The 13,686-nt window shown below is 42.4% G+C and overlaps 1 protein-coding gene across 1 annotated transcript in view; it reads right to left on the bottom strand.

The window, feature by feature from the left end:
* tmprss3a (transmembrane serine protease 3a) overlaps positions 1–13,686 on the bottom strand; it is a 181,316-nt gene that overhangs the window by 132,589 nt on the left and 35,041 nt on the right. Inside the window, exon 4 of the mRNA XM_088382835.1 lies at positions 5,601–5,717. Coding sequence (XP_088238961.1) covers positions 5,601–5,717 — 117 coding nt within the window. The remainder of the gene's footprint in view (positions 1–5,600; positions 5,718–13,686) is intronic.

Raw genomic sequence — 13,686 nt, 5'->3', positions numbered from 1 at the left:
TACTGAAGTCAAATTCCTTGTTTGGCACGCTCAAACATGGCGAATAAAAAAACTCTTGAATCTTGAATCTTGAGTTGTGGACTAAGTGGTGAACCTCGCCCCATCCTTGCTTGTGAATGACTGAGTATGTTTGGGGAGGCTCCTTTTATACCCAATCATGGTACCCAATTAGCCTGATCACATGTGTGATGTTCCAAATAGGTGTTTAATGAGCTTTTCTCAGGTTTCTCTGTATTTTTTGGCACCTTTCCCAACTTCTACTGGAAGTGTTACAACCATTAAATTCGAAGTTAATTATTATTTGGCAAAAAACAATTAAGTTTATCTGTTTGAACAATAAATATGTTCTCTTTGTAGTGTATTCAATTGAATAGGGGTTGAGAAGGATTTTCAAATTGTTGTATTTTGGTTTTATTTACATTTTACACAATATCCCAATGAATCCGGTTTGTAATAATGAAACCTTGTAGAATAACAGTTGAGAGTGTTATTCTACGTGGTTTCATAATTACAGGCAAAATAGCGTAACTATACATTGTATTGATAAAATTACTTGTTTTCTGAGTCAATTTGGTAAGAACAAATCAGTATTGAAATCACCACACAATTCGCATTTTTGTTAATCATTTGAATGGCATGATTTTGGTGTTCATTAATTAATTCATTCACTCATTCATTTGTTCACTCATTTTCAATACCGCCTATCCTGCTGGGGTGCTGGAGCCTATCCCATCTTAAATTGGGCAATGGGCAGACCCTGAACTGGTCGCCACCCAGTCACAGGGTACATATCGGACGAACAATCAGCCACACTCACATGCACACCGCCACTGAGAGGGAATCGATTTCACGCTCCCCACACACGCCAGGAGAATGTACCCCTATACCAGGGGTCGGCAACCCAAAATGTTCAAATAGCCATATTGATCCCCCCCGCCCAAAAAAATAATAATACCTGTCTGACCTATGTCAGGGTTCGGCAACCCAAAACGTTCAAAGAGCCATATTGACAACCAAAAAAAAACATACCTGTCTGAAGCCGCAAAAATCTAAAAGCTTTTTATAAAACTACATAGACTGTCAATACATGAGCTGTATGCCTACTGTTAAAATAATTAAGTAGGCTACAAATACAAGCAACAAAGCGACGCAAATTGTCCCCCCTGGATAGCGGACTTTGTTGTGCAGCAGGAGATTGGCATATTCGCTGTCAACTTCAGCTAGCAATTCACGGAACTGGCAGTGGTTTAATGCTTTTGCAATTATTTTATTCATAATATGGATGACAAAGTTCATTACCTCCATACACTCCGGTGGGAATGTTTACGCACACAGTGCCTGTTTGGGTTTCCAGATTATCCTTGATCGTATGATTATGTTGGAATGTAGACTAGAATTATTAACTTTGTTTAAACCTTTTACCTTTCCTTGACTCTGAAAAGTTTAACCATTCAGTTGTTGAAACTTTCCAAATGGTGTGGAAACATTCTTGCTTAGTTAGTCATCTAAAATGCTCCACTAGTTCCTGTTTCCACGACCTTGTAAAACAATGAGCTGGGACCCTCCGCACTGATTAACCAGTTGCTGAGGTGACCACCAAACATGTCCAATGTCACCCCCACCCTGCTTTCTCTCAATAAATACTCTCTTGCAAGAATCCAAAGTCGGACCTCATTCGATCATCGCTGTACGCACAGCGACGAATGACTCTCCACTTGCAAGTGCTTAAAAAGGGCATACTGTCTCCCATGTGGTTCTTGCAAAATTAAGTTAGAGTGAGCACCACTCTAACACCGCCTCTTGGTGCAATATGCAATGGAATGCAAGCAAACTTTGATCCATTGCTTTCTGTTGTAAAGTCACAAACATTTGCGACCCTCTCATACTCGGTGACCCGTCTGTAGCGACTGAAATCAAGTAGCCAGTGTGTATCTCTGTCATTTAAGCACTGCAGCACAGCCTTGCTGATGTCCTCCCCCCGTGTTTGGCCTTTTAGTGGTATCAATTTCTTCTTGCGGCCCATTAGAGTTCACGTACCACAGGCAATTGAGAAAGCTGGAGCTGAATTGATGTCCTTGTTTTGCTGATCGGTGATATTGTTTGCCATTCAAATGACCATTTCCTTCGCTGTTTTAGCAGAGAGAGGCATGTTTTTAAATTTCTGAATGATATCGGTTTTGTTTTTGAAGTCCGAAAATAGACACTCTGATGTTTGAACGAATGAATCCTTCATTACTCGCCATCGGTGAATGGTTTTCTGCACTTTATTATCTCTTGGGCTACAACAAAACTTGCAACAGTCGTAGAGTTTGGAGATGCAATCCACTTCTTGAAACTGTTTTTTCGTTCCTAAAATTGCACCTTTCCTCTCAATTCCAACTGGGTGATCGGCAGCAAATTTAGAATGCTTTTGCTAAAAATGTCGCTCCAAATTGCTCTTTTTGTTATCTTCGACAACATCTCATTGCAAATCAAACATTCAGGAAATCCTTCAGCATTGGCAATGAAAGCAAATAGTTGAATCCATTCTTTCTTAAACCCTCTCATCTCATCAGCAATCTTTCTCTTTTTGCCTTTTGAATCCATGGCCCGTCACTCACACACCTGTTTGTTTACAAGTCGCCTGTGCTGTGTAAACTATGATGCAATTTTGTGCCATTCTGAAATTCTGTATTTTAATATACACTGCTCAAAAAAATTAAAGGATCACTTTGAAAACGCATCAGATTTCAATGGTGAAAAAAAAGTTGGATATCTATACTGATATGGACAGTTTAATGTCTCAGGAACAAAAGGATGCCAAATCTTTTGATGGAAATAAAAGTTTTCAGCCAACAGAGGGCTCAGTATATAGACACCCCAAAAATCAAAGTGAAAAAATGATGTGGCAGGCTCGTCCATTTTGCCTAAATTCAATTTCTGTAACTCGAAATTCTTTTCAATATCTTGTGTGAACCCCACGAGCTTGTATGCATGCTTGACAACGTCACGGCATGCTCCTAATGAGACGACGGATGGTGTCTTGTGGGATGTCCTCCCAGATCTGTCTAAGGGCATCAGCAAGCTCCTGTAAAGTCTGAGGAGCAACCTGGAGGCGTCTGATGGACCGAAACAATATGTCCCAGAGGTGTTCTATCGGGTTTAAATCAGGTGATCGTGAGGGCCATTCAATTGTGTCAATCCCTTCATCCTCCAGATACTGTCTGCATACTCTTGCCACATGAGGCCGGGCATTGTTGTGGATCAGGAGGAACCCAGGACCTACTGCACCAGCGTAGGGTCTGACCATGGGTGCAAGGATTTCATCCCGATACCTAATGGCAGTCAGACTGCCGTTCTCTCGCCCAGTGTTTCCCAACCACTGTGTCGCGGCACACTGGTGTGCCGTGAGAGACGTTCAGCTTTGCCGTGGGATTGTCTAATATTAATTACGGAGCACATTGTAAACAGGATCGCCAAACCACTGGTCAGTTCGTGCAAGGCCTGGTCAGCCACCTGCTAATTGTACATGCGTGGAGAATCAAAGAATCTTGATATTTCATATTGTGTCGATCTGATTGTATTGCATCGGCACATATTCAGTTTATGTGTGTGTTGCTGTGTGCTTTTGCTAACAGTGGTAGACACTATGACGGTTGTGGTGCGTTTGTGGTCCAATGGAAATCAGAGCATGTAGTTCAACCGGAGAACCTGGATTGGTTATTTTTCACATAGTACATAAAATAAACAGTCAAGTCGAGACTCCTCGACTGTGATAGCCGCTCAGCTGCTGTCAGAACAGCAGAGTGTCTTTAAAAGTGACTTTGTTCTTATTGTTGCAATATTTATAGACCTAGACTAAAACAGTCAACAAAATCACGTTGATTCTTTTATTTTAATCACAATCACTTTAGTTTATTTCTTACACCGTTTAAAAAACTGTCACTTTTATTTAAAAAAAGGAATACAATTTAAAGAATATTTAGTATTTATTTCTATTAAATCATTTGTCTCTCCATACATATATAGGAATAGGACTTTACATCTTTTGTTGTAATATAACTGATTTTAATATAGGAGCTTAACAGATTTTTGTTGGCGGTGTGCCGCGAGATTTTTTCCAATGAAAAAGTGTGCCGTGAACAAAAAAAGGTTGGGAAACACTGCTCTAGCCCGTAGAGGTCCCTCCATGGAAATGCCTTCCCAGACCATCACTGACCTACCACCGAACCGGTCATGCTGAATGATGTTGCAGGCAGCATAGTGCTCTTCTTGGTTTCTCCAGACCCTTTCACGTCTAACACAGGTGCTCAGGGTAAACCTGCTCTCATCTGTGAAAAGCATCGGGCGCCAGTGGCGGACTTGTCAATTCTGCTGTTCTATGGCAAATTCCAATCGAGCTCCACGGTGCTGAGCAATGAACACAGGGCACACTACAGGACGTCGTGCCCTGAGGCCACCCTCGTGAAGTCTGTTTCTAACTGTTTGGGCAGAGACATTCACACCAGTAGCCAGCTGGAGGTCATTCTGTAGGGCTCGGGCAGTGCTCAACCTCTTCCTCCTTGCACAAAGTAGCAGATATCGGTCCTGCTGATGGAATGAGTACCGTCTACGGCCCTGTCCAGCTCTCCTAGAGTAACTGCCTGTCTCCTGGAATCTCCTCCATGCTCTGGAGATATTGTAGTATGAGATAGTGTATTTACAACTTACACTGATTAAATCTACAACATACATTTTCTACGGCATAAGAATGTTTGTGTCATGATTACCATCTAATAACCATATTTAAAAAAACAAAAACAAAACAAAAAAACAACATCTTATTCCATTTTTACGCATTTTCTCGGGGTGTGCTTAAGAGCTGCATGCAGCTCTGGAGCTGCGAGTTGCCGACCCCTGCCCTATACCATCAGCGATTATTTTGCGGTCCCATAAATACATAAACACAACAATTATTTACAACAATACACAACCATATTTAAAATTGTATGTACACGTGGATGAAATCTATGTTTGGAGTTAACATGAGCCCACGAATCGCTTTCCAGGTCCCACACTTGAACAAGAGGGCTCCAGCTGCAGGGCGAATCTTTTCTATTTCCTTGACACTACGGTCATGGGAGCCACCTACGGGATGGTGGCTTTGAGTGAGCGCTCGCAAAATCATCACGACACTATTTTATCCATCATGAAATTGTAACTATGGTTCAATATGATTGTAAATCACAAAATGTGTGCTGTCTACACTGTATTTATATCTATCTTGAGAGCATTTGCCATTGCAGGGGCTAGCCTTTCAAGAAGTCTGCCGACAATGCATTGGGGGAAAAATGCAGAAAATGGTCAAACATATTTGTTGTGCAGAGCAGGCTTGAACAGTTCATTTGATCACCTGTTGTAATGAAAAAGCAACGAAGGGCGTGAAATGCCACGCAAAGTAGTGTGGTGTGGGGTTTTTGGGGGGCAAATGGAAAAATGTCAAGTCAGGCCCAATATGTCTTGGTGTATATGTGTGGTACCGTTAAAAAAATCTCTCGGCTGCATCATTTCAGTGTCGTTAGATTTAACTCCTTCAGTCATGGGACCTTTGAGGCGGTCTTACTACTGATTGTGTGTCTCACCACAGCCAAGTTCGTCCTCTCCATTGTCACATTGCACTTCTCCATCACACTGTGCTGAGTTTCTGATGCACTGAGATGAAAAGCCACAGCGAAACCTCCCAACACAGCTTAGACCCACTGTAGAGACACGGAGGAAAATAAAAACACAGTGTCTTAATCTTTCCAATTTAATAAAGTCAAATGAATCATTTGCAATGAGTTGAAATGCATTTTTCATGAGTATCACAGATTGTGTGAACTTGCAGTGGAACCTGTGACTTCATCAATGGAAGAGGAGAAAGAACTCTTTTGTGCTCATCCCAGCAGCAGTGGGGTTTATCAGACTATTAACAAGATAGACTACTACTGACTAAACATTCAAAGGAAAAGGCAACAAAAAAATCTTCGCAATAATATATTCTATGCCAGTGGTCCCCAACCTTTTTTGCGCCACGGACCGGTTACGCGTCAAATATTTTTGCGGACCAGCCTTTATATAAATAAATGATACATTTATATGAATAAATAATACATTTGTAATAGATATTTAAATACGATGAAATAAAATGATTGCCGATTGAGCACTTCAAATTGTCCCTAGGTGTGAGTGCGAGTGCAAATGGTTGGTTGTCTCTGTGTGCCCTGCGATTGGCTGGCAACCGGCTCAGGGTGTCCCCCGCCTACTGCCCGTTGACGGCTGGGATAGGCTCCAGCACACCCGCGACCCCCGTGGGGACTAAGCGGTTCAGAAAATGGATGGATGGATGGATGGATGGATGGATGGATGGATGGATGGATGGATGGATGGATGGATGGATGGATGGATGGATGGATGGAAATAAAATGATACAACTGGCATAAAAACAAATATAAACCACATGAAAATAAAACTCACCATTACGTTGAATTATTGGGAGCACCGAGCTTGTTTCTCAGAAACGGTCCCATCTAGGCGTAATCGGAAACAATGACACCCGAAGTGGTTAATGTTTGTCTTTTAATGCAGGATACTTGGTCCCCATGTGCTGAAGCAGTCTTGAAGGCTTCACTGACATGTTAGCTAGCCTGTCACCACATGAGTCACCTGTGGCGATAGATCCATATTTTAAGTAGGACTCCAGAAATGTTCTTTTAAATGCAGCTTTCCTTTTCTTAGAAGTGGTAGCCTTTTCTTCGTCAGTCTCCTCATTGGGCTTTTTTCCCTTTCCGAAGAAGCTTTCCAAACATCTGTTTCTTGCTTATTTTTGCTTGCCTCGCGGGCTCGACTGGCGTGACATGTCACGTGACGGAGACGAGAGAGAATAATAGAATGCACTAGGCTTTGATGTCTATTCATATGCAAATGAGTTAGGGGTCATAAAATTTTATGACCTTTTTATGACTTGTTATGGTATCATAAATCACCCTCTTTTGAATTGTGGCGGGGTTGGGGGCGTCAAGATGGCGCCAGTCGTGACGGCGCCATCTTTGACTGTCGCCATTTTGGTTTGCTAGCGCCATTTTTTTAAGATGTGGATATGTATGGGGATGTATTTTTATGAATCAAGACAGGTGTAGCATCTGAGCTAGCTTTGGCCCTCACGTGTGGGTTGAAGGGGCCCCGTTTTGTTGAGAAAGGGAGGGGGTGTTTGTGTCAGAGTGGAGGGGTCACGAGAGGGAGGGGTCACGAGAGGCGGCATTACAGGTGCCAAAGTTGTCTGGATGAGAGTCGCATATAATTTGAGAAACATTAGTTTAGCCAAAGATGTCTGAAAGCGAGACGCATGTAATTTGACAAACAATAGTTTAGAGGATCAAGGGGGTTTTTGTTGAGAAAATCATTGAAATGTCGTTAGCATGGTGCCAGAGGTATCTGATTTCCCGCGACACGTGATCCCATAGGCGTGGTCTTATCCCCGCCGAATTTAAAGTTTCGTATGGACGAGCATCATTTTGGAGAAGACAAGACAAGACAAACCATCGCTCTGAGCAACGGAGTCGAAGCGTGTCAAAAAGTTGTTTTCGAGAATGGTTAAAGGTAAGTCATTTTACTACCTTTCTCGCGATAATAATAATAATAACAAATAATACCAAATAATAATAATAATGACAAATAATAATAATAATAGGTTATTTTATAAAACAAGATGTATTGTTTATATAATATTTGCAGACAACGTTTTTGCCGATGTCCACGCATCTTTTGACGACGATTTTAGCGACGTTTACCTAACAGAATCAGACTACGGTGAGTCAATCGCGCATCTAAGATAGTTAATATAGAGGGTATTAGTTGCTGATTTTATTTTATGTATGCAACAGATCTCGTGGCCGCGGCCACTAGGAAAAGCGTTCGGCCGACACAAGCTGCCTTCGACCGCCATATTGGAGCAGTCGAAACGACAGAGCCAGCGCGACCAGCGGTATCAGAGTCACGTGTTACTGTTGAAACCAGTCCACTCTCAACCCGCACCGCTCAGCCGGAATCAGCGACGGATTCTGAACTAGTTGAGGCTCTGTCTACTTACGAGGGTTTAAACCATCACCATCAAGAGTCGACAAACAAAGTTGAAGATATTCCTTATATTTTTTCTCTCTTTGTATAGTCCGACATGCTATTTTCGGTATTATAAAGGATTAACTTGCAGGTGAACATCGTGACACGGAGGCACAGAGAGAGAGGAAGAGGAGGAGGAGGAGGGGGCAGCTCTTCTACAACACGCACCACTCAACCAGCAGGGGGTCTGTAAAGTGCCGTGGTAACTGTATCTACAAAAGACGGTTACAAGAATGTTTTAAGATTATACGTGCTCTTACAGATTTAGCCGAATCAAAATAGGTTTGTGTTGTTTCTGTTGTGTTTTGTAAAAGAAAATATAATGGAGCATTCAAACCTCACGTCAACGGAGTCAGATTTCTTAGCAAACATTGCTGAAATAGATTTACCACCATTTAGCGAAACAAGCCAAAGAAGTGACACACCAGAGCTAGATTTATCAAACGTTAACAATACGTGTGCGAGTCAAATGACAGATTTGCTCAACAATGTGACCACGGCTCTGTTAGAGGGGGAGAGACCAGACAGCCCTGCTATTCTTACCCATTTACAGGCTAGATGAATTGAACAATCAAAGCCCGAATGAGGGGAGACAGAGTCCTACACAAATCCCGTCACAATTGCTAAACATGATAGCAGAATTAAACAACCATGCTAATGACAGCAACGGGCGTATCAGTCCTGACATTCCTGTCCAGTTGCTAAACATCATCCAAAATCTAAATACACAGCCTCTGGTTGACCCGTTGACCGCTAACTCTACCGATTCATCACCGGTTGCTATTGACGACGTTCCGCCGATATTTCAGCCTAACAACTGCTCTGTTATAATTGATCATGAAATAGACGTTATTGATGACAACACACCAGCATTTCAACACACGCCCCAGCAATCTAAACACGGTTCTGTATTAGCTGATCAGCGCGGCGGTTCCGTTGTAATCAATAGGCCGCATTTCAATAATGTAGAGGTAAGGCGACAGCTAAATATACCATCGCAACAGAACATTAATGATTTTGCAACCTTCTACCTCCAGATTGAAGATAAAATAGATGATGTCATGCAAGAGGTAGCTAGCAGGGCGCAAACAGGTGATGTAATTCAGATCGAGCTAGTGGGTGGTAACGATACAGCTCACATCTACCAGCAAACTAGTGATGTATCAAACATGCTTGAACGTTTAGCCCAATCAAATATAGAGCTTCTGGCTGATGAGGGCTTAGAGATCATTGTACAAATAGTCACTCCATTGCGTGGTGGAATGCGTCGCAGGCTGTTGAACACTACCAACAGAGAGATTTTGAGGTTGAAAAAACGACACCTACACATACCTCGTAATAAAGACAACAACTTGTGTTTCGCTCTCTCACTAACCTATCTGCTAAATGACACACTTACAACAAAACAGGCCACAAGACAGGCACGGCTCTTACATGAGAGTGTAGGATTGGATTGTCAAACACCTGTGAGTCTGGGCGATGTCCATAAATTTGAGAAAGTCCTCAAACGGAAAATAACTGTAATGTATCGAAAAGAGGACTGCCGCCCCATGACCTTTTTTGACACGCATTATCCCAAAACAGATAACGACACTTTATTTGTCTTACACATCGAGGGTCATTATTACGGTGTGAAAGCGATTGAGGCATTCGTTGGCCATGCATTCTTTTGCAGGCTTGTTACAAAGGGCATGAGAATTGGCAACAGCACCAGTGTGAAGGACACTGTGGCGTTTGTCTTGATCCATGCTGTAAACAGCGACGGTTTAAACCTGTCATCTGCCCCGACTGTAACAAATCTTGTTGTAATGAGGAATGCTTTACCAAACATAAAGAGTCTCGATCAATCAATCGTGTCAGCAACTGCACTTCATACAAAAAATGCTTGCAGTGTGGTCTTCACTATTATGTGAAAGCTGATGGTACCGGTGCTAAACATCGTTGCCCCGTTAAAAAAAGCACAGTGTGTGATGAGATCTTAAATCAAGATGACGCTTTGTTGAACCCCCACATGTGCTACATTCAGCCCATCAAACCTCAACCACCGTGCAAAAATGTAGTCTACTACGATTTCGAAACTTATGTAGATACAGACGGTTTACACAAACCTTTTCTCATCTGTTGCAAATAAAATGGACTGGCGAAGCATTGGTATGGCACAGATTGTGTTGATGAATTTCTCAGATTTTTCCGAAGGCCACGGTTTAAACAAACTACGTTTGTTGCACATAATGCGAGAGGTTTTGATTCATACATACTGATAAGGAGAATGCTTGAATTAGGTCTCAAACTTGACATTCTGATGCAAGGGAGTAAAGTTCTATCATTTGTCGATTTAGACACAAAATCTCGATTCATAGACTCTCTCTCATTCTTGACGATGCCTCTAAGTGCAATGCCGAAGGCCCTGGGGTTTGAAGACAAATCAAAGGGTTACTTCCCACACAAATTCAGCTCTTTAGAGCATCTAAACTACGTCGGGTCTCACCCTGACTCCGCGTACTACGGTACCGAACGAATGTCACCCTCGCAACGATTAAAGTTTGACGAGTGGTATGCCAAAGAAGCTAGCAATGTGTTTGATTTTGCTAAACAGGCAATAGCCTACTGCGAGAATGACGTTGATCTGTTAATGCAAGGGTGTGAGAAATTCAGGAGCGAGTTTTTCGAGGCCACCGGAACAGATCCATTCAATGCGGTAACAATTGCGTCGGCGTGCATGAAAGTTTTTCGCACTAATTTTCTAACCCCGCAAACGCTTGCCATTACACCATCAGACAACTATATGCGTCAGCACAAAGCTTTCTCGCACGACTCTATTCAGTACATGCAATGGGTCATGCACAGCCAAAATATCCAAATTAGACATGCATTGAACGGTGGTGAAGTTAGGATAGACAACTAAACTGTAGATGGTTATTGTGAAATTGGGGGCGTAAAAATAGTGTTTGAGTATTTTGGTTGTTATCACCACGGCTGCGCAGAATGCTTCGACCTCTCTAAAATATGCCCGACAACAAAACGCCCTTTTCAGGAGAGGTTTGATAAAACACAAAAGAAAATTCAGGATCTACAGCTTAGACAGGATGTGCACCTTGTAATTATGTGGGAGCATGAATGGTTGCAAATGAAAAAGATGGACGTAGAGGTGAAGGAATTCCTTAAAAAAACCAAATTTCCTACACCGCTCAAACCGAGACAGGCTCTTTTCGCATTCGTTTTAAGATACACGGCAGAGCCGAACGAACGTGTGTTGTATGTTGATGTGACGTCATTATACCCTTTCATCAACAGTACAGGCACCTACCCTATCGGTCATCCAACGATTATCCACGGTGATTTTAAAGACCCTAGGTCGTATTTTGGTTTCATCAGCGCCACAATCAACCCACCCCGTGGTTTGTATTTTCACGTTCTACCGTTCAAAACAGCTAAAGGTAAACTCGTCTTCACACTGTGCTTTACATGCGCCGAGTGTAACAACCAGCAGACGGCGTGTACACATAGTGATGAGCAAAGATCGTTGGCAGGTGTTTGGACAACCCCTGAATTTGTTAAGGCACTTGATCTCGGGTACACGGTTGCAGAAATTACAGAAGTGTGGCATTACACAAGAATGAGCGACACCATTTTTCGTGATTACATGCGAACATTTCTAAAAGGTAAACAGGAATCTTCAGGTTATCCGGCTCACGTGGTCAACCAGGCTGACAGAGAAAGATACATAGAAGGGTATGCCATTCATCAGGGTATCCAACTAGACCCTTCCAAAATTGCTGTAAACCCTGGCAAAAGGCAAGTGTCAAAACTCTGTCTTAACAATCTGTGGGGAAAACTCGCGCAACGTGACAACATGACAAACACAAAAATTGTGACAAAATCAGAGGATTTTTTTGAACTTCTGTTTTCAGGTCTGTACAATGTGAAATTCTTCCATTTTATCAATGAGAAGCTCTCAATTGTGCAGTATTGTATCAACATAAACAATGAGATCCCCGCCTCAAAAACGTCAAACGTGGCTGCAGCGTGTTTCACAACAGCCTATGCACGCCTAAAAATGTACAGCTATTTAGAAATTTTACAGAGGCGTGTCCTTTACACCGATACAGACAGCCTCGTGTACACTGTGAAGCCAGGTGAAAGTGTTCTCCCTCTCGGTGATTATCTGGGTGATTTGACAGATGAGCTTTCGAACGACAGCATTTTAGAATTTGTCTCAGCCGGTCCCAAAACATACGCTTACAAAACACGAGGATCATCTCAGACGGTCATGAAAGTGAAGGGTATCACACAAAGTCACGAAAGCGGTCAGAGCATCAATCTCGATAGCATGCTCAGTTTGGTTCAAGGGTACATCGATACAGCAGGTGCAACCTCAGATGTGCTATACGCTCCCCAACATAATATCGTTCGCGATAAGAGAGGGTTTCATCTCAGAAACATGTCATTTTCCAAGCGGCTTTGTGTGGTGTACGATAAAAGAAGGCTGCTAGAGCGAGGCACCACTGAACCGTTTGGCTACTGATATTTCTATCTATCCATACGTGTGTCTGTGTGCGGAAATGGCTTTTAATCAGATTGAATTCGACCCCAGATTAGAACTTCCTTTTTCATCTCTAGTAGCAGGGCCTTCAGGTTGTGGCAAGACTTTCTTTGTAAAAAATGTATTGCAAAATCCTGAACATGTTCTGAGAAAAAAAAATGATAATATTGTCTGGGTTTATACTTCATATCAACCAATGTACGATGAGCTCAAAAACCTGAATAAAGACATTGTTTTTATCAAGGGGCTGCCTGAATCTTTTGATGACGAGAAGCTGTTCCCGCCACAGCAGCACCATCTACTGATTTTGGATGACGTCATCTTCCAAGCTTCGGATAACCCGGAAGTGGTCCGAATATTCACCCAATATAGACATCATAAAAATTTAAGCGTTATAATGCTAACGCAGAATGTATTCCATCAGGGCAAATTTAGCCGTTAAACAGTAATTTAGTTTAAACAGTAATTATTTGATTTTGTTCAAAAACCCCCGCGATAAACTGCAGGTGAGTGTCCTGGCGAATCAAATTTCTCCCAGCAACCGGAAGTTTTTCCTGGAATGCTTTGAAGATGCTACAAGAGAGCCGCATGGGTATTTACTGGTAGATTTGACACCTTCATGTCCAGAACAATATAGACTACTGTTGGGTTGACAAAATTTATCTGAAATCAATCTCGGAGACGGTAGGTCTTTCTTGGCTTAGCGTTTTCTCCTGCGCAGAAGGACGCATCACAGACACACAGCAAGTGTGGCTGAGATCCGTGCTTTGCTCTGAGTTTAGCCGTGCTTTTATTGAGAGAGAAACAAAGGGGCAAGTGTACATGGTCGAGTAGGTTTCCAGACAGGAAAAACATTCCATAGCTATATCCCATTACCACAGAACACAGGGGGTACTCTTATGGACGGGGCAGTATGGACGTCTCATGACCATTAGTTCAACAAAGACGTAGTCTTTAGTGCCTCTGGGAATACATTGCTGTGCCGTACTCATGACTTCAACTTAACTTTGTCTGCTTCAGCCGTCCCA

Source organism: Syngnathus floridae, chromosome 8, assembly GCF_059516105.1.
Source record: "Syngnathus floridae isolate MCC-2025c chromosome 8, RoL_Sflo_1.0, whole genome shotgun sequence".
In the NCBI taxonomy this organism is placed as follows: domain Eukaryota; kingdom Metazoa; phylum Chordata; class Actinopteri; order Syngnathiformes; family Syngnathidae; genus Syngnathus; species Syngnathus floridae.
Note: the sequence above shows the minus strand (reverse complement) of the source record. Positions and strands in the feature narration are given on the sequence as shown.